The sequence below is a fragment of the Rattus rattus genome, chromosome 1 (genome assembly GCF_011064425.1).
Source record: "Rattus rattus isolate New Zealand chromosome 1, Rrattus_CSIRO_v1, whole genome shotgun sequence".
Classification (NCBI taxonomy): Eukaryota; Metazoa; Chordata; class Mammalia; order Rodentia; family Muridae; genus Rattus; species Rattus rattus.
In genome coordinates this window covers 32,010,666-32,031,285 of record NC_046154.1, presented here as the reverse complement: position 1 = coordinate 32,031,285, position 20,620 = coordinate 32,010,666, and the positions used below count along the sequence as shown (strand labels likewise).

The 20,620-nt window shown below is 48.1% G+C and overlaps 1 protein-coding gene across 2 annotated transcripts; it reads left to right on the top strand.

Annotated features, from left to right (window-relative positions):
* Positions 1-4,989: 4,989 nt before the first annotated feature.
* Trappc3 (trafficking protein particle complex 3) lies at positions 4,990-19,327 on the top strand. 2 transcript variants are annotated; one of them, XM_032897969.1, is made up of 5 exons: positions 4,990-5,170; positions 16,685-16,782; positions 16,993-17,092; positions 17,860-18,042; positions 18,587-19,327. In XM_032897969.1, the coding sequence occupies exons 1-5, from the start codon at positions 5,129-5,131 to the stop codon at positions 18,704-18,706; spliced, it is 543 nt and encodes a 180-aa protein (XP_032753860.1). In that variant the 5' UTR covers positions 4,990-5,128; the 3' UTR covers positions 18,707-19,327. The 2 variants fall into 2 exon arrangements, with proteins under 2 accessions (XP_032753860.1, XP_032753869.1); XM_032897978.1 differs by lacking the exon at positions 4,990-5,170 and adding an exon at positions 5,189-5,268.
* The last annotated feature ends 1,293 nt before the right edge of the window (positions 19,328-20,620 follow it).

Genomic DNA, 20,620 nt, shown 5'->3' with positions numbered 1-20,620 from the left:
ACAGGCAGGCCTGCAATCCCTGCACTTGGAAGGCGGAGGCAGGAGGAGCAGAAGTTCAAGAGACGCTTCAGGGAAATGGCTTGTTGGGTAAAGGTGCTTTCAGCCAAACCCGATGATCTGAATTGGATTCCTGGGGCCCACGCGGTAGAAGAGAACGAATTTCTGCAAGTTATTCTCTAATCTCTGCACTCGTATTAGAATTAAGAATATAGTACATCTCGGGACGCAGAGGTAGGCAGATCTTTGAGTTCGAGGCTAACCTGGTCTACAGATGGAGTTCCAAGACAGCCAGGGCTACACAGAGAAACCCCGTCTTGAAAAACAAAACAAACAAAAGAAAAAAAATATATTTAGACAGGATAGTCCCGGCTGGCCTGGCACTCATTCTGTAGACCAGGCTGGCCTTGAATTCACAGAGTTCTGCCTGTCTTTGCCTCCCAAGTGCTGGGATTAAAGGCATGCTCCACCATTGCCAGACAATGCCTCCAGTTTTTAGAAGTAAAGAATATAAGAAAGAAAATCCCTTGAAATAGTACTATAATAAATAAAAATCCCTGGTTATGAGGCAATTATGAGGGCAACTGGGATGTATGAGATGTGCTTTACAATAAATAAATAGTGCCAGAAAATATTTTGAGGGTCGTTGTAAAGACCAAGTAAGACAATGCAAATGGAGTACCTAGCATAGAGCCTGGTATACAGGAAGTGCTGTGTAAGATGATGATGATGATGATGATGATGATGATGATGATGATGATGATGATGATGATGATGATGATGACGACGACGACGACGGTTTTGATGACGAGGGGAATTCATATATAAAAGAGGATTAAGATGACCTTCCATATTTGCTGTTAGTCATCCCATCTGCAGGATGAGGTGTTCATATGGATGCTAGAGTCTGTGACCGTCCTTTGTGAAGCCAGTGGTCTAAGGCCTGCATTGCCCAGAGCTGGACATAGGTTCATGCTGACAGTTTATATTGAGTACTTCCAGAGCAGGACCCTGCAAGGGGCCAGCCCTCTGGGGTGGTTCTTCTCCTACCTCCCAGTCCTGGGATGAAGATGGGAGCCATAAGAGTCCCACAGGGGCGAGAGTTCAGGAATAAAGAAGGACAGTGGATTTAAATGGGTCGAAGTCCAAGAGGTTCCAAGCTGGGGAAGATATGAGAACTGGAAATGTGCGCTTGTATCTGATCATCTAGGATTGAGTTCTCTGAACCGGGCAGGGGTAGCTCAGGTGTGTGGTGCTAGGCTTCATCAACGGTCCTCCACCAGTCACCTCTGCATTCACACAGACACTCTGAAAGGCATCTGTCAGTGTTTAAGGACACTTTGATTGTTACAGCTGAGGGCGCTGTTGGCATCCAGGGAATGCAAGACAAGACTTAAAAATCCCACAGCACTGTCACAACAAAAAAAATCCACGGGCACAGAACGTTTGAGGTGGCAAAGTTGAGCCCTCGCCTCCTGAACTTCTTCGCAACCTTTAGTACTGCAGACTAGCTGGGCATCTGAGAGTTAGCCAATGGGAGGGTAGGTTTCCTGGCCAGCAACAGCTAGAGAGTTCTGGCACAGCTGAAGGGCTTATAAGGACCCTGGGAGGATGCCTTGGGGAGCCAGGGCAGTGTTACAGCCTATGATGAGTTTCGGGTAGGCAGGTGGAGTAAACACTTCTCTTTTCGTTTTTCCCTGTAACTGACCAGCACCCCAAGCCCAGCAATTGAGAATTAACAGATTTACGAGGGTTGGAGAGATGGCTCAGTGGTCAAGAGCACTGACTGCTCTTCCAGAGGTCCTGAGTTCAATTCCCAGCAACCACATGGTGGCTCACAACCATCTGTACCTCTTCTGGTGTGCATGAAGACAGCATAAATAAAACAAACAAAAATAAGAGAATTAACAGATTATTCGTCTGCTTATTTAGAAAAGACTGGTACCGTTATGTTTGGGGTTATGTGGGGGCTCCACATGCCTTCTCACAGAAAGTGCAATCATGGGTATGTGTAACATCTGGGTCTGAAGCCCCAAGAGGATATCCTGCTCGGTCCTCGTGAGGCAGGGAACTTTGTCGCCTCAGCTGCCCAGGGCAGTCTCCTCCCCCTCCACGGAAATAGACAAGAGCGAGTGAATCTTTAGTATCTCCACGAGGCTGGGCTGGGGCTGGGGCAAATCCCTGATTGGAAGATCAGGACGATGTCCCCTTGCAATCATCCTAGGAGGAAGGCTGGAGCAAAAGCGCTCCCAATCGCCTAGGTTTGATGGGGCAGAGCCCAGGGTGAACCCACCCACCCAGCACTGAAGAAAACGGCCCGGAGATGTGACTCAGATACAAATCTCAGGACTAGGGCCTGGGACGCTGCCTCCACCCCCACAAAGTAGGAAGTGGGAGGAGCCTTTTGGGGGGCAGCGGAAAGTACAGCAACCAGATTCTCACTCCCGCTCCACCCCCACCGCACAGCACAAAGAAGAGGAGGGGCTGTGACTTAGCCTCTCCTAAGGAGCCTTAGCCTCCAGGGCCCACCGCTTGAGACTGGGACTGGGAAAAGTCCTTCAGGGTAGTGGTGACCAGCTGCCTCCCTCCAGCTCTTGAGGAGGAGGAAGGGAAAGGCAGCGGTTTAGAGACAGGAGGAACTAAACTTCAGCACTACAGAGGTCAAGCCTTGGGTCCCTTAGAGGAAGTCTGTTTAAGGTCCTACCAGGGATAAGACACTAACTACTCTTGGAGTCTCTTCTTCGTCTCTTCTCTCTTCTTTTTTTTTCCTTTTCTCTTCTCTTTTTTTTTATTTTATTTATTTATTTATTTATTTATTTATTTTTATTTTTTTTGTGGATACAGGGCCTCTCGTAGCCCAGGCTGGACTTTTACATGATGTGTGGCTGAGGATGACCTTAAGTTTCTTCCATTCCACCCCTATTGCCTTCTTTTCTAGGGAACAGGAGATGAGGGTAGGGAGGGGTATCTGGTTTCCTAAATGTCTTAACTCCCTACAGGTGGTAGAGAGGGAGGGATTGGAGTTCAAAACTGACGGGAGGAGTACTGAGTTCTTGGGACCTGCTGTGTAGGGAGTTCTGTTTTGTTTGTGCTGGAGATGAAACCCAGGGCCTTGCCCATACCAAGCACGCACTCTACTCCTGAGCCTTAACAGGCAACCCAAGGAGTTCTTAGGTTTCAGTCTGAGCAAGGATGAGAACTTATAGATCAATACATGTGCCCCACCCCTACCCTTAATTCAAAACTGATGACTCTGAGAAGAACAGTCCCAAAGAGAAGGCTAGGCCAAGTTTGGGAATCACAGGCAGAGAGGGGAATAATCAGGCTGTGAGAAGGCAAAGAGAGGCTCCACCTCCAGTCTGTCCAGAACCGCCCTGCCTGACAGCAGGCTGGGTGGGGTCAAGCAGCAGGCTGTGACTGTGACTCAGGTTTCTGTGGGCAGCCAAGGCAGCCGGCAGGGAGGAGCCCAGACCCAGAGACTGGCTGGCCAACTGCTGTTTTCACCTCAGCTGTCCCTTCTCCTGGGAATGTAGGAGGCTCTTGACTAGCCTCATGCTCTCCCAAGGCTACAGACCTCTGTTTTCCTCTACTCCCTTTTACAGACCCTCATTGCAGTCTCCTGAGGTCATGCCACAGGATGGAGAATCAGCGATCTCTGCCTCTAGGGAGGCCTCAGAATGTCCATGCTACAGGGAGAAGACTATAAGAATGGTTGGTGCTATTATACCCTCAGGGAGAGACTGGAAGAAATCCTTGGCCCCTCCAGCCTTCTCCCAGCCTAGCTGGCTCAATATCTGGACAGACCAGTTGTCATGGTGAAGGCGGGGTGGTACACTGTAGTTCATAGTAGCTGTAGAATCAGGCAAGCAGGCCGAAGTGAGAAGACCTTAATTCCAAGCACAGTGCCCACAGGGCTGACCACTAAGGAGAGACAGACGGCGGGAGCCAAATCCAAAAGGCTGTGGTCAGTGATGACAGGGCTTTGCCTCGGTTGATGGGTAAGAAGGGATTGGTCAGCTAGCACATTCCTCAACGATTGTTGGGCTGTGTTTTGATTTGTTGAGCTGTCTTGATAATGTAGCTCGAAGGGAATCACATTTACTCTGTGCCCAGTGTCTCGTTAATATTTACAGCCACTGAAAGGACTCTAGCACCTGGCCTCAGATGACAAGCCTGGGATTAGAACCTGGTACTGACTGCCACCACACCTGGCATCTTTGTTTTTCTGGGAACTAGGCAGTATAGCTGTTCTGGGGGAGGGAGGGTAAGAGAGTGACAAGTGACTTGGATTTGTTTAAAAGGCCCGGTGGTAGGATGCAGGGCCTGGCTGTGTTTGGGGTTTGGCAGTTGGGAGAGAAAGCAGTTAACTAGCCTGACACAGAGTATGTGGTCATTCAGACTTTTTATAATAAACTTTAGACCTCTATGTGAGCCATTGCTAGTTTTCCAGGACATCCAACGAGCTTCTGGAGCTGAGCTGCAGTAACAGAAGACAGATCAAAAGAGGGACTTTCAGGCTGGAGAGATGGCTCAGTGGTTAAGAACACTGACTGCTCTTCCAGAGGTCCTGAGTTCAATTCCAAGCAACCACATGATGGTTCACAACCATCTGTAATGAGATCCGATGCCCTCTCTGGTATGTCTAAGTCCGAAAACAGCTACAATGTACTCATAAATAAAATTTAAAAAATTAATATTTTTTTAAAAAGTTTTTTTTTAAATGGGGATTTTCCATACCAATCCGGGAGAGAAGAATTTCACAGAGCATCACAGGTCGTGGGGGAGGAAAATAAGGACAGTCTGTGGACAATATAGAACTACCACAAGGTGCGGATGCCACCTAGCGGCCAGAATGGTGAAAGCTGCCTGGCGCTCGAAGCACTCCGGACCTGCAGCTCTCGCTGAACAACGGGTGGGACTTCCGGTGGAACAACCGGATGCTGTAGTCTGATTTTGGTCGGCGGAACCACAAGACCCGTGGTCCTTCGCGCCACACCGCGCAGGCGCAGCGAGGTGGGGCCGGTCAGTCCTAGACTCTGTGGGGCCGCGGCTGGGTTGAATCGGCTTCTCCCGGGGTCTGGGATCTGGGTTGTGAGGAGGTGAGGTGAGGCAGCACTGAGCGGTGGGCACCATGTCGAGGCAGGCGAACCGTGGCACCGAGAGCAAGAAAATGGTAACTGAGCGCGTGACCCGGCGGGCCGGGCGGAATTGAAGCTTCCTGGGAAGGGGCCTGGTGCTGACGCTCCAAGTGATTGTCAAAAGAGTCCTGCTGTGAGCTGTGGGATGGGGAAGTCCCAGAAGTGGGTCAGTCCCTAGACGTCCGGCGCTGGGGCAGGTTGAGGGACCCCTGAGTTGCCTCCCCCGCCCCACTACGCCCGGGTCTCTCGAGGTCAAGTGCATCTCTGTGCTAGACCAATAATAGTGACGGTAGTCAGTAATAGTAACAACCATTTACTGATCTCTTACTGTGTTTGTACTAAGCTATTGCTTCCGTTATGTCATTATTAGAAGGTGGATACTGTTTTGGCATTTTACAGCTCAGCGAAGCTTATGTGATCCAGATTTACACTTAGGAAGAGTTAGGATTTGAACCCATGCCTCTCTCCATTTCCAGAATGAATATTTCAGACAAGTGACTATTGTGAGTATTGTGAGACTAACTTGGATAGTGGTCCTGTTAGAAGGAACTTGCCATCTAACATTAAGGAGTGAGCCTGCCTAAGTACTCAGTTGCCCTTATAATAGTTGAGAGGGTAACTGTGGTTCCTTTCCTTACCTGGGAGTAGTCGGTCTGGAGAGTCAGATCGATGTCAGTTTTCTCCAAATCCCAAGGAAAGAGGCTTTCTTGTCAGGTGTTTCTTCTTTGTTGTTTGGTTTTTTTGTTTGTTTGTTTGTTTTGTTTTTGTTTTTTTGTTTTGTTTTTTCCTTTAGTATATTCTTTTGCAGAATACCCATGCTTTATGCCTTTGTTTAGAAACTTAAAACTGAACATCTGGAGTGGAGATGTAGCTCAGGTTGGTAGAGTGTCTGCCTAGCATGCACAGGACCCTGAGTTTAATTCCCAGTACCATATAAACTAGGTCATGCACGCCTGTAATCCCAGCCCTTGGTGGTAGAGAAGAAGGGTCAGGAATTAATGTTTGTCCTTGGCTCGTGATTAAATAGAGGCCAACCTGGGCTACTTGAAACAATTTTTAACACAGAGAGTGTGTGGGGTGGGGTGGGGTGGGGGGTGGCTGTGCCTCAGGTTGGGGATGTCACTCAGTGGCAGAACGCGTATGCAGAATACTCTGAATTCAGACGTGACCAAACACCAAGCGGACCAATCTGAGGTTGGGCTCTGACTAGATCTGGAAACCTATGTACTCGACTCTGGACAGGATGATAAGACTTTCCTCACCTTTGTGTCTTATACCAGGAAGAGGCAGCATAAATGGAAACCCTGTTGTTCCAGGCTAGTTCTTTTTTCTTTTTTTTTTTTTTTTTTTTTTCAGAGCTGGGGACCAAACCCAGGGCCTTGCGCTTGCTAGGCAAGCGCTCTACCACTGAGCTAAATCCCCAACCCCTCCAGGCTAGTTCTTAATAATCCTTTTCTCTCAGACTACTTTTAAGACACTGATGACAGCAATGATTCATCTCTACACAAATATTAAAATACACAAACACAAACTCACAAACTTAGTAACCAAAGTTGGGTTTGATCCAGCACCACAAACACAAAATGCAAAATACCTACATCATACACATACATCGGTTTGCATTTTCCAGGGATTTGTGGGCCTCAACATACTCTGGGGATGACAGGAACTACTTTTGGGGGACTGGAGATGTGACTGAGACATGCATAGTACACACCACACACACACACACACACACACACACACACACACACACACACACACACACACACACACACACACACCCATACCCATGATGGGGGAGATTTCTGGAAGAAATAACAATAGTTGAGAATGTTGTGCTAGAAAACGTTATCTAGAAGAAAATACATGCTCCTTGGCATTTTCAAGTGATTATAAGTTTCTTTAGCTACGAAATGGGGGCAGTGGTACCCAAGATTAGAGGAAAGAGTGTTAACTTTAAGGGGATGGTGTTTCCTTGGTGATAGGAGTAGACACCTATTCCTTAGGCTTTGTTTCCTATTATCAGTATTTGTTTGATTTCTCCTGGAATCAGTATTGATGTTGTTTGTGTGAGCCAAGGTCTCTCTACATTGCCCTGACTGACCTTGCTCTGTAGACCAGGCTAACCTGGAAACCAGAGATCCCCCTGTCTCTGCCTCCCAAGTGCTGGGATGAAAGCAGTGCACCGGGGTTGGGGATTTAGCTCAGCGGTAGAGCGCTTGCCTAGTAAGCACAAGGCCCTGGGTTCGGTCCCCAGCTCCGAGAAAAAAAAGAAAAAGAAAGAAAGCAGTGCACCATCATACCTGGCCGTTTTGAAGTATTATATTTTGTTTGTTCTTGTCTAAGATGTATTAGTGTGTGTGTGCGTGCTTGTGTGCGTGTGTGTGTGCGCGCGCGCGCATGAATTTATGTACATCACGTGAGTGCAGGTGCCCTTGGGGCCAAGGATGTATTGGATCCCCTTCCATGACAGGAACTTATGAGTCGCCTGATGGCGGTGCTGGGAACCAAACCTGGGTTCTCTGCAAGAGCAGTAAGGATTCTTAACTTCTGAACCATCTATCTAGCGCCAGTATTGAAGTCTGTAGCATCCCTTGGGTATGAACCTGCAGTCACCCCTTCTAGTATTCTTGTGTGGTAACTAGGAAGGCCAGAAGCTCCTGCTCTCAGAGCTACAGCCGCTGCTGTCTCTGACTGGAAGAGCCTTCCCCTAGGTCCTCATGCAGTGCACGCCTTCATTCACACGTGCTCAGATCTTACGCCCTGCGAGAGGCCTTCCCTGGACAACTGACTGGTTCTGCATATCACTGTCTTCTTCATTTTTTTTTTCTTTTTCTTTTTTTTTTGGAGCTGGGGACCGAACCCAGGGCCTTGCGCTCGCTAGGCAAGCGCTCTACTGCTGAGCTAAATCCCCAACCCCTGTCTTCTTCATTTTATTTATTTATTTTCTTTTTTTCGGAGCTGGGGATCGAACCCAGGGCCTTGCGCTTGCTAGGCAAGCGCTCTACCACTGAGCTAAATCCCCAACCCCTGTCTTCTTCATTTTATTTATTTATTTTCTTTTTTTCGGAGCTGGGGATCGAACCCAGGGCCTTGCGCTTGCTAGGCAAGCGCTCTACCACTGAGCTAAATCCCCAACCCCTGTCTTCTTCATTTTAAATACCTCATTATAAATTATGTGTTTCCTTTTGAATGGGGGAGGGCTCCAGTTTTCAAGACAGGGTTTCTCTGTGTAACCCTGACCGTATAGACCAGGCAGGCCTTGAACTCAGAGATCCACCTGTCTCTACCCCAAATCTTAGACTAAGGGCATGCTCCCCACAACTCCCAAGCTAATTTTGTTTAGTCAGCCCTATGAGAATGGAACTCATGCGGGGCGAGGGTTTGTCCCTTCCAGCCCTCCAGTCCTAGCGTCTAGAACAATGCCTGCCACCGGACAGTCTGTCTGTTGAGTGAATGAAATTAGGGGCTGCATTTCTTACTCAGTTCCTGCTGACACTACTCTGGGCTTGCCATATCGTTCTCCCTGTGGTCACCTCTGTGTGTTTGAGACAAGGTTTTTCTAATTATCCGAGGCTCACTTCCAACTCCTATTTCTCCTCTGTTTCCCCAGTGCTGGGGTTACAGGCATGCCCAGCTATTACCTTTTCTCCTTACATAGATTTACTTATTTATTGGGGTGAGATATCTTAGTTAGGTTACTGTTGCTGTGATGAGACACCATGACCAAAAGCAACTTGGGGAGGACAGGTTTATTTCATTCTCAGTTCATCATCAAAAGAACTGTGGGCAGGAACTCCAGCAGGACAGGGACCCGGAAGCAGGTACTGATACAGAGGTCATGGAGGGATGCTACTTACTGGCTTGCTCATCGTGTCTTGCAAAGCCTGCATCTTATAGAACCGGCCGAGGACTGGCATCCCCTACAACGGGCTGGGCCCTCCACCAGTCATTAGTCAAGAAAATGCCCTACAGTCTTATGGAGCCATTTTCCCAACTAAGATTCCTTCCTTTAAGAAGACCCCAGCTTGTATCAAGTTGATAGAAAACTAGCTAGTACAGGGAAGATACACCACAGTATTTGTGGAAGTCAGAGGACAACTTGGAGGGGTCCGTTCACTCTTCCCACCATGTGGGTCCTGGGATCTAACCTAGGTTATCAAGCATAGCAACATGGGCACCTCTGCCTCCTGAGCCAGTGCCTGCTCTGACGTGTCCCCTTCCGCTGTTTGGGAACAATGCCCTCTAGTGGCCCTCTTCCAGGTAGCCCAGCCTTGAGCACACAATTACTGCATTTCACATAAACCTTCCAAGACCTAAAGGGTCAATGCACCCAGGTTATCTGATGCCTATTTTTTTTAGTTCCTGCCAATCTAAGCAGTCCATCTGTCCAACACACTCTACCTGAGCCCCAGCTATGTGCAGAGCTCCCTGGAGTTCTAGCCTATATGCTGTGGTAAACGCAGAGATGGAGTCCTTGACTGTACCTGTTCCCAACAACAGGGATATTGTACTGACTGGGACTGGGGCCTGTTTTATTGCTTCTTTGCTGACACCCTTCCTCCCCTCATTGCTGGGGATTGAACTTAGGGCCTAGGCACGTGCTGGGCTAGTGGCTACCACCGAGCCCCATCTTCAGTTTCTCCATTGTTCCAAACACCAGCCAGCCTCAGCATCTGTTGAAATTTTCTTGACCTTAGTAAGGTAGTGGCAGTAGATATGACATTGTAGGGCTGTGGAGGAGTAATTGAAAATGTATGTCAAGCTGGCAGCGTACTGGTAACACTGTCAGCCGGCCTCCTTAGGAGCATTATTAATCTTTCCCTACATTCAGGTACAATATCAGTGAGCCTTCCTGACATTTGTTCTTTGTTTTTCCTACCTCATAGCTCCACTTTTATTTATTTCATGTGTGTGTGAGTGTTTTGCCAGCATGTTTGTCTGCATACTGTGTGTGTATCTGGAGGAGGCCAGAAGAGGGCATTGGAACCCTGGGACTGGAGTTACAGACAGTTGTAAGCCTTCAAGCCTTCATGTGGGAATCGAACCCAGGGCCTCTGGAATAGCCGCCAGTGTTCTTAACCACTGAACCATCTCTCCAGCCACACACTAATTCTGTTTTAAAAGTATGAAGACTTTTAAGTTATATATTCAAATTGTTCTAAAGAGGCTGGGTTCACAACAGGCTGGAGACAGTCTTGTGTATTAATAGAACATGTGGAGAACCTGAGTCAGGAACCCCATTCCCAGGTTCCAGGCATGTCTGTTTTGTGGCACTGAGCACAGTTGTCCAGGACCCTGCCTTTTCTTACTGGTGCCCTGGGGGCTGCACGTGCAAGGAGCTGCTAACATTGTGATTTGCATATAATTTGGCAGTCATGTGGGCGGAAGCTCCTGGAATCTTCATCCAAGGACTCATTAATAATGGAAGGAAAACTCTCCTGACTTAACGCTCTCGTGCCAGCTTCCCCGACTGGTAACTGCTGGATTGTCTCCATCCATTCATGCTCAGGCCGTTCCAGTGCCAAACCCCTGACTTTACTAAAGAATGGTTCCCTCCTTAATAGCCTCCTTTCAGTTGGCGTATCTGGCAAATGGTCTCTTGGAGATACCCAGGTCTGACTGTTTTAGTTGCGTTCAGAGAGCTTCCTGCTCCCAGCATTGATTTTCTTTGACTCTAGTGCAGCGAAGATTTGTTTTAATTGAGGGGGCTTATTAATATTGCAGTTGTGGGGTAGAGTGGACACGCTGAGCATTGCCTGGGAAACATTTGGGTTTTGTCCCCCCCAGAGTACTTTTTCAGGTCTTAGTTGTTTAACCTTGAGCTGATCACTCCTCAATCCAGTCTTAGTGTCTCTTCTGGATTGATGCCTGCCTGTGGTTTACTGAGTTCTTATGGGCTACGAAATGAGATAAAGAAGCGTCCTGTTCTGGTGAGGCATGGTGGGGGATCCTTTTAATCCTAGCACTTAGGAGGCAGAAGAGGTGGCTCTCTGTGACTTCATGGCGTGTCTGATCTACAGAACAAATTTCAGGTCAGCCAGGATTGCACAATGAGACCATCTAGGAAAAAAAAAGAAAGAAAGAAAAAGAGAGCATTGTTCTTGCAGTGACCCCACCACAAGGCATGTGATGTGGGAGAACACAGGGTTGTAAGGTCCTAGGCCTTAATGCTTTAGTTTTTTTGTTTTTTTTTTTTTCTTGGAAATCTTGCACAAGCCTCTATTCAATGGCAGGGAGTAGAGGGAGTAGCTCCAAGGCAGTCTTTTTTTTTTTTTTTTTTTTAGGAGCTGGGGACCGAACCCAGGGCCTCGCGCTTGCGAGGCAAGCGCTCTATCACTGAGCTAAATCCCCAACCCCTCCAAGGCAGTCTTGATCCATGACTCACAACACCTGTAACTCCAGCTCCAGGGGAATCCAAGACCTCTGGCCTCCTTGGGCACCTACACTCAACTCACATAGACATATCCACCAAAGACAGACACACATACACATAATTTAGGGAGGGAGGGGGAGAGAGAGAATATCCTGCCAGGACTGGGTACTTTACTGCAGTCCATAGAGTACTGAGTTTGTTCCATAGCAACACATGCACACACAATAAAAATAGAAAAATGGGGTCAGCAAGATGGCCCAGAGGGTAAACACCCTTGCCAATAAGCCCGATGATCTGGGTTTGATCCTTTGGCTCCACATGATGGAGGGAGAGAATGAATCCTGCAAACTATATTCTGACTCTCACAACAGGCACCATGGCACATGCGTGTGCACATAAACTAAATAAATAAACAAATAAATGTAAAACACACACACACTCACACACTCTGCAGTTACATGAAACAGAAGTGAAAGAAACTGCAGGTACTAAGACCAAGAATAAAAATACCAAGTCTGTGGCAGTAGAAAAGACGCCACTGGAGTTAGACTGAGGAATGTTTTCTGGTGCTGAGGATCAAACCCAGGGCGCTGGGCACGCCAGGTGGGTTCTCTGCCACTGAGGTACATCCCCAGCCCTCAGAGACAAACATGTTAACAGCACATTCAGTCCAGTGGATTCCCTCAGAAATGGCCCATTTTAGCTTCTGAATAGAGACAAAGAGACCTGTCCTTTTTTGTTTTTTGTTTTTTGTTTTTCCCTGGAGCTGGGGACCAAACCCAGGGCCTTGAGCTTGCTAGGCAAGCGCTCTACTTCACTGAGCTAAATCCCCAACCCCTGAGACCTGTCGTTTTTATTAACAAGCTGCAAGCACTAAGCTGGACAGGTCTGAGCTGTTCTAAGTCTGTAAGGCTGCCCCTTTCCCAGCCGTGTGGTCCTTTCTCTTCAACCCGAGTCTTGCCCTGGCTCAGTCTGGTCCATGTGTGTCCCCGTGGCTGCTCTCTCATTGTGATCTCGTGGGGAATCCTGGTCCCCTCACACGGTCTCTCCACACCTCCTTCTCGTGGTCTTTCTCTACTTCTGTGGTCTCTCTGGAACCCCCTCACTGGAATTGGAAGTCTGTTCTTTTCTTTTCTGCTCAGCTAATTGGCTGATCAGCTCTTTAGTAAACCAACTGGGAGAGAGAAGAATTTGTATATAACTCTGAGACAGGCGCTGCTAAATAACAATGTCAGAGTCTGCCCTGTCCTCAGGCTCCATCCAGAAAGCAGCTTTTGGATAATGCACAGACCGCCTTTACACGGTGCACAAACCATCCCCAACACATCCTCCTTTTAATCCAATGATCTCTTATACTGATCAACTATATACAATAGTAACAATCATGAAAACCTGTCGAGTAAAATTACATTCAGAACGTCTAGTCCATTTGTATTTGGTAACCTTAGAAAGAGTACTCGAGGGTTGGGGATTTAGCTCAGTGGTAGAGCGCTTGCCTAGGAAGCGCAAGGCCCTGGGTTCGGTCCCCAGCTCCGGAAAAAAGAACCAAAAAAAAAAAAAAAAAAAAAAAAAAAAGAAAGAGTACTCGATTATCTATCCTATCTTGGTGAGCTTAGAGTTCTGAACTTAAAACATTTTCTATCAAAACTTGTATGTATAAATCTAAGAATAGCTTCTTAGACCTTAAAACATTTTCTCAAATCCAAAACAATTTAAGGCTAATTGTGAGACTATAACTACTATAACTGTCTAGTCTTCAACTCCATCAGAGACCTGAGAAAGAGTAACTATTCCCTGAGTACGCAGGAAGTACAGGCAAGCAGCTTATAAACTACAGAAATGACAGGGGAGCTGGCTGCCTGGACAGTCACCTACTTTTTTTTGTCATTGGAGCATCTATCTTCGGCCTTCTGGCCCGGAATATAAAAGACTTTTTTGTGAAGCAGGAATATTGAAGGATTTGCCCACCTTGTCCTTGCAAAGTTCAGCAGCCAGCTTCCCTGCACTCTGTTTGTCCAGTTTGGACAGCATTCTGTGTGCAGTTGAAGCAAGGGCAGTCTTGCTCAGTGGCTAGCAAACTCATAAGGAGGTTCTTCAATGCTCCTCATCTTCTTAGAAGTAGTGTCGGGGTACTGCCAGGGGCAGACGTCACTGTCATGAAAAGCCTTTTATTAAAACATCTTTAAATGCTATATTCTGTAGGTCTCTGAGGCTTTGGAAGAACATCTATCTGTCTGTGATATGTCTGAATTGTTTGTTTCTAACCAGCTGGTTAAGTTTGAAAACATCTATTGCAAGTTAAATGATGCTAGTTTCTGTAATTAACTAAACTAGTACCTAACATGACCATAAGTTTGATTGACTTGCATTTCTTATTTATGTTAAACAGTTTGTAAAGTAGCTTTCAAAAGGATTAGAATTTAACATTGCATTTTTTTTCATTTTTTTTTTTTCGGAGCTGGGGACCGAACCCAGGGCCTTTATGCTTCCTAGGCAAGCGCTCTACCACTGAGCTAAATCCCAACCCCTTAACATTTGCATTTTTAAGAAATAGGTAAATTCCCAAAACAAGAGTGGAAACATATATAAACAGTGTGTTGTAACAAGATATAACCTTAAATCTGTATCAATATACAAAGTCTATACCAAGTGTAAAATATTTGGCTTATTAGTGTTTTTTGGTCTAGGAGTAGATTCAGTAATTTACCCTTTAACTAAGTCTGTCCTGCATCCACTCTTCCGGTCCAGAAAGCAGCATTTGGATAATACAAAGACAGCCTTTACACAGCACAAACCCATCCCCCAACAAACCTCTGTGGTTTCTAACATGGTCGGTCTGTCACAGTGGGGCCTGACTCCCACAGCTAACTCACTGTTCTGACGTGATGAAGACCCTCAGTAAATGAGTTTGGGGAGGAAATGGTCTGTTTGGCTTGCGTGATCCAATCACAGTCCAACATTGAGGGTAGTAAGAGAAGGAACATGGAGGCAGGAACTGAGGCACAGACCAAGGAGGAGCAAATGCTGTTTCCTGGCTTGCTCTTCCAATACAGCCCAGGGCCTCCTCAGTGTCACCACTGACAGTAGGCTAGCCTCTCCCTCATCAATCATTAATCATCGCTGGAGAGAGAGCTCAGTGTGACCTGGGTTCTACTTTTAGCTCCCACAGTGGCCCACAGCCATCCCTAACTCCAGTTCCAGGGTTAGCGTTTGCCCTCTTTTGCCCCCATTGGCATCAGGTATGCACATGGCATCACATGCTACTCGTACATATAAATGCTCTTAAAGATTTTATTTCTTTATTATATATAAGTACACTGTAGCTGTCTTCACACACACCAGAAGAGGGCATCGGATCTCATTACAGATGGTTGTGCGCCACCATGTGGTTGCTGGGAATTGAACTCAGGACCTCTGGAAGAGTAGTCGGGTGCTCTTAACCACTGAGCCATCTCTCCAGCCCATAAATGCTCTTAAAAGGTTAAAAGTCATCGGTCAAGAAAACATCCCCACAGGCTTACCTACAGACAGTCTGAGGGAGGCACTTTCTCAGTCGAGGCTCTCCTCAGTTGACCCTACTGTGTGAGCAGCACAGTAATAGAAACCAGTTTGCATCCTTGTGTTCCAGGTATATGAAATCCATGTTCTTGGCTACTAAGATGGATTAGTGGGTAGAGGCCCTTGCTGCTAAGTCTGACAGCTTGAGTTTGATCTCTGGGACCCACATAGTAGAAGGCAAGAACTTACTTTCAAAGGTTGTCTTCTGGGGCTGGGGAGATGGCTCAGTGGTTAAGAGCACTGACTGCTCTTCCAGAGGCCCTGAGTTCAAATCCCAGCAACCACATGGTGGCTCACAACCATCTGTGATGGGATCTGATGCCCTCTTCTGGTGTGTCTGAAAACAGTGACAGTGTACTTAAACATGATAAATAAATCTTAAAAAAAAAAAAGTTGTCAGGGTTGGGGATTTAGCTCAGTGGTAGAGCGCTTGCCTAGCAAGCACAAGTCCCCAGCTCTGGGAAAAAAAAAGTTGTCTTCTGACCTCCATACACAACCCTGGCACACATGTCCTCATGGACATGTGTGTGCACACACACAAATGTGATTAAATTTTTTAATTTTTATTATTTTTACCTTTTTTTAGTTTTCCAAGACAGTTTCTCTTTGTAGTCTTGGCTGCCCTGGAATTTGCTCTGCAGACCAGATAGACCTCAGACTGCCTGCCTCTGCCTCCCAAGTGCTGGGATTAAAGCCTGCGCCACCACCGTCCATCTTTATTGCTTTATTTTTGAAGAGTATGTGTTGCTGTCCTGTGTAAGGTCTGCATGAGTCTGTGTACCATGTGTCTACAGGCGCCTGCTGAGGCCAGGGGCTCGTTAACTCCCTGGAAATTCTAGGAACTAAACTCAGGTGCTCTGGAAAAGCAGTAAGAACCCTTAACCAATGAACTATCCTGCCCCCAATATTGTATTCTTAGATTTACCCATTTTTTTTTTCAGACAAATACCAATGTGTCAAAAGGATCATTAATTCTTTTCCCCCATATTGTTGACGTTGAAGAGAAGTTGCCCTTAGGGTAATGGGCTCTCTGGATCTTCTTTCTCTGCCAACCCAGGTTCTCCCACAGTTGATAGCTCCTCCCATGAGCAACAGAGATCCTAGGCCTTGGGAGTACAGCCTAAGTCCATGTCAGGCCCCTCTGTGAGGTTAGGGGAAGCCACTGATCACAGCTGCCCTGAAGCAGAAGCTGGCACGACTGACCCCAGTGAGTGGCTGTTCCTCCCACTCCAAGTGCAGGACCCAAGCTGGCAGCTGTGGCAGTGACTGGGTAGGCAGAGGCCGCTGCTGTCTTTCGCAGACATCTTTAGATGACTTCAAGGTGCCTGATGTGCCTTCTATGACCAATTCACAGTGGGTGTGGCTGCAGTCCTGCCTGCCTGCCGCTCCACAGGGGGTGAGGTGGCCTTCCTGGAATCCCAGGGGTTGTAGCCAGGCTGATCCAGACCTGCCCTGAACCTTTTTTTTTTTCTTTTTTTTCTTCCAGAGCTGGGGACCGAACCCAGGGCCTTGCGGTTGCTAGGCAAGCGCTCTACCACTGAGCTAAATCCCCAACCCCTGCCCTGAACCTTTTGTGCTGCTTGGTCCTAATTGCCTTCTGCCTCTCTTTCAGAGTTCGGAGCTGTTCACGCTGACCTATGGGGCACTTGTCACCCAGCTGTGCAAGGACTATGAAAATGACGAGGACGTGAATAAGCAGCTGGACAGAATGTGAGTGAGCTCCTCTCTCACAAGAGGCAGCAGGAGCAGCAGGCTCCCAGCACACTGCATCTGTGCGGTTCTGTGAAGCTGACATTTGGGGTACACTTAGGAGGCTATGGGGGTATTGTCCCCATCTCCTCCTTTAGCTGACAACAACCTCATGTTTAGATATGAGATGTTTTGACCTTGTAATGGCCTCTTCTCTGGTTTCTTTCCAAGGGGCTATAACATTGGAGTCCGACTGATTGAAGATTTTTTGGCGAGGTCAAATGTTGGAAGATGTCATGACTTTCGGGAAACTGCTGATGTCATTGCTAAGGTCATTTACCTGGGCACCTGATCCCCTGAAGTTTGTAATTGCTGACCAATTTCACTGTCTGCCTTAATCTCCCCAAAGACAGATTAGGCAGCTCTTTGGACCAAAGCAACCTTCTCGGTGGTTTGGGAGTAACCCCCAGGCAAGAGTGGCTGGGCTCGCTCTTGTGTGTTAGGGTCTCGCTGTAGCTGAGTGTAATGGCGTGTGCTGCAGTCCCCACACTTGGGAGGCAAACTGCAGAGTCCCAGCAAGTCTGTGGTCAGTCTAGTCTATTTGTGAATTCTAGTCAGCCATGGCTACATAGCAAGGTCCTACCTACAGACAGACAAAGCTAGCGGGCGTGTCTGCCCCAGTGAAAGTAAAGCCCAATTTCGTCCCCCTTGAACGTGTAGCAGAGTGCTGTAGCAGAGGTTTGAGAGTTCGCATTTTGGGCAGTCGAGGCTCAGACCTACAATTCCAGCACTCGGAAGACAGTGGTAGGACAGTTGCTGTAATGTCACGGCCAGTGCAGGCAGCCCGAGCTTCAGAAAAAAGTAAAGCAAAAATAACCCTCCTGGGTCAGACTTAGTTCAAGGCAGCTGCCCTCCAGTGGGGCAGGCAGGCAGTGAGTTAGTGCTTAGTTGTGTGGTGCCTGAAGGAGAAAGAGGAGTCCTCATGGGTGCTCTTTCCCAGATCTCTAAAGATCTGGAGGCCACAGTTTTGTCCTCTGAGCCCTTCGCAATGGCATAGTTCTCACTGATCTCCATAGCACTGTTGTGTGTCCCCGACAGGTGGCGTTCAAGATGTACCTGGGCATCACTCCAAGCATCACCAACTGGAGCCCAGCTGGAGATGAGTTCTCCCTCATCTTGGAAAATAACCCCTTGGTGGACTTTGTGGAGCTCCCCGATAACCACTCAGCCCTCATTTACTCCAATCTCCTGTGTGGGGTGTTGCGGGGAGCCCTGGAGATGGTGAGTAGAGCTTTCTGCCTCCCACGGCATCTGAGCTCGCTGGCAGTGTGGTAAATGTGTGGCTGAATGGAGGAGAGAAAAGGGCTTTGGCTCACCCAGCCTCTTACTGTCCAAGGGAATCCTGCTGCTGAGACAAGATCCAAGTCAGACTCCTCTGCCTAGTCACAGTCCCTCCTTCCTGACATGTCTGAGACAGTGCTGCTCCCTGTGAACAGTGGACAGCAGCCCGTCCTACACTGGTTACCTGGACCACAGTCTAAGTGGATTGAGGCCCTCTCTCTCTCTCTCTCTCTCTCTCTCTCTCTCTCTCTCTCTCTCTCTCTCTCTCTCTCCCTCCCTCCCTCCCTCCCTCCCTCCCCCTCTCCCTCCCTCTTTCTCTCCCTCCCTCCCCCTCCCTCCCTCTCCCCCCCTCCCTCTCCCTCTCCTTCTTTCCCTCTCCCTCCCCCCTGCTCCCCTCTCTCTCTCCCCGTGGGCATTTCTGATCTAGCCCATGGAGGGGTTCCCCAGAGGCTGTGGTTTGGCATCTGTCCATTCTATTCCTCAGGTCCAGATGGCTGTGGAGGCCAAGTTTGTCCAGGACACTCTGAAGGGAGATGGTGTGACAGAAATCAGGATGAGGTTCATCAGGCGGATTGAAGACAATCTCCCAGCTGGAGAAGAGTAAGCATCTCTAGGACTTGGGCAGCCAAGAGGAGCGCCTGCAGGGATGAGAGCAGCAGGCGCTCGCCTCCTCTGCCCCGGAGCTCAGTGACTTTTAAACTGGTGTTATATATTCTTCTAGCCGTATTTCCATCCTCCACGCTAATAAAGAGCAGGCTGACAGTCTGTTTGCCCCACAAGTATGTACCTCAGAGGGGGGTTCTTTGTTCCGTTCCCCTTCAGAAGGCAGGATCACTTGCCCTTGGTTGGACTAAAAGAGCTCAAATCATTTTACATTCCTGTGAATTTTCCAAAGCAAAACCAACCCACTTTGACCCCATTAAGGGACAAGTCCGATACATCTGTTCCTGCGCCTTCGTGACGCCATTGGCAAATGGCTGCAGGGAGTCTTGGGTTGTGGAGGGGAGGGAGAGCGCTGGGAAGGGGTGGAGAAGAATTGTTGGCTGTAGTGACACACTGTAGTCTTGCCAGGCCACGGAAGCCAGTCATGCCGGAAACACCGGCTTCTGGGAAGCCGCCCAGGTCTCATTCCTCCCTGCTGTTTGGAGGCAGCATCTCCTCTTTTTATGGAGGGCCCGTCCTTTTTTCTTACAAATTCTTCAATAAAGACACATTCTTGAGTGAAGTCCCAGTCCTGTCATGTTTTCCTTCTGCTCAGCATGTGAAGTTTGACTAGAGCTGAGCGTGTGAGCCGTGGGGCCCAGTCCTGCTTACCGCACACAGCAGATGCTGGATTGAGTCTATCTGGTCGATGGTTCTGTTTTCATTGGAGAAAGCCAAGGTCCAGCCGCCTGAGGCCATGAAGCTGTCAAGTGGAGGAGACAGCAGGCTTTGAAAGACACACAGACCCCGGTTCTTAACTGAAGTTCTGAGGCTGACTAGCACCTAGGGTCACTCTCCAGCCTTGGGATAGCTTTGCCTTGGGAGCAGGGGATGAAGCGGAGGTCTCAAGCAGAGTAGGCAAGCGCTCTGCAGTGTGAACGCTTGAATTTGGCCACTCCCAGTTCCCCACACACCTTTGCTGGTCTCTCGAGCACACCTTTAGTCCCAGTACTTGGGAAGCAGATGCATGCAGATCTCTGAGTTCAAGGCCAGGTTGGTCTACAGAGTTGAGTTCCAGTACAGCCAGGATTGCACAGAAACCCTGTATTGAAAAAAACAACAAACAAAAAACTAAGAAACGGAACAACAAAAACTTTCATTTCTTTATAATAGGATTAAATTGTCTAGGCTGGCCTTGAACTTGAAATCTTGCTGAAGCTGGATATAGATCCTTTTCACAGATGGTTAAAATGATAGAGTGTGTGTGTGTGCGCGCGCGTGTGTGTGTGCGCGTGTGTGTGCGCGAGGGTGGGGTGGCTCTCGTATTCCCACATACTGTGGCCTGCTGACTCAGCCTCTGCCACCCCATGTGTTCTGAGGTCAAACTTGGGTAGTTAGGGGTGGTAGCAGGTGCCTTTACTCTAAGCCTTCTTGCTAGCCACAAGTAGGCTTTTAAAAAAATGTTCTAAAATTAATTTCTGTGTCTGCATGTGAGCTACTCTGGGTTCTGGGAATCAAACTGCAGGCCTCTGGAACAACACTCAGTTGTCCTAACCACTAAGCTATCTCTCCAGACTCCAGAGAGCTCTTAAAGGGAGGAGACAAAGGTTGTCTCAGGCCCATTCTTTAGGACAACCTAGGGCCTTGAATTTGGCCAAGTTCTTGGGAAACTGGACTGAGGTTTTCCCTGGTGAACACGCCTGAGAAGAGCTGGCTGCATCGTGCTGGAAACATGGCTTGATTCGTGAGGATGGGACCAGGGTTCCCAGGGCTCAGGAACATGGTGGTTTGCACAAGACTTCCCTCAGCTGTGGTAGACCACTGAGGAATAACGTCACATTTATTTCCCCAGGTAGAGGGAGGTGACCCTGTAGGA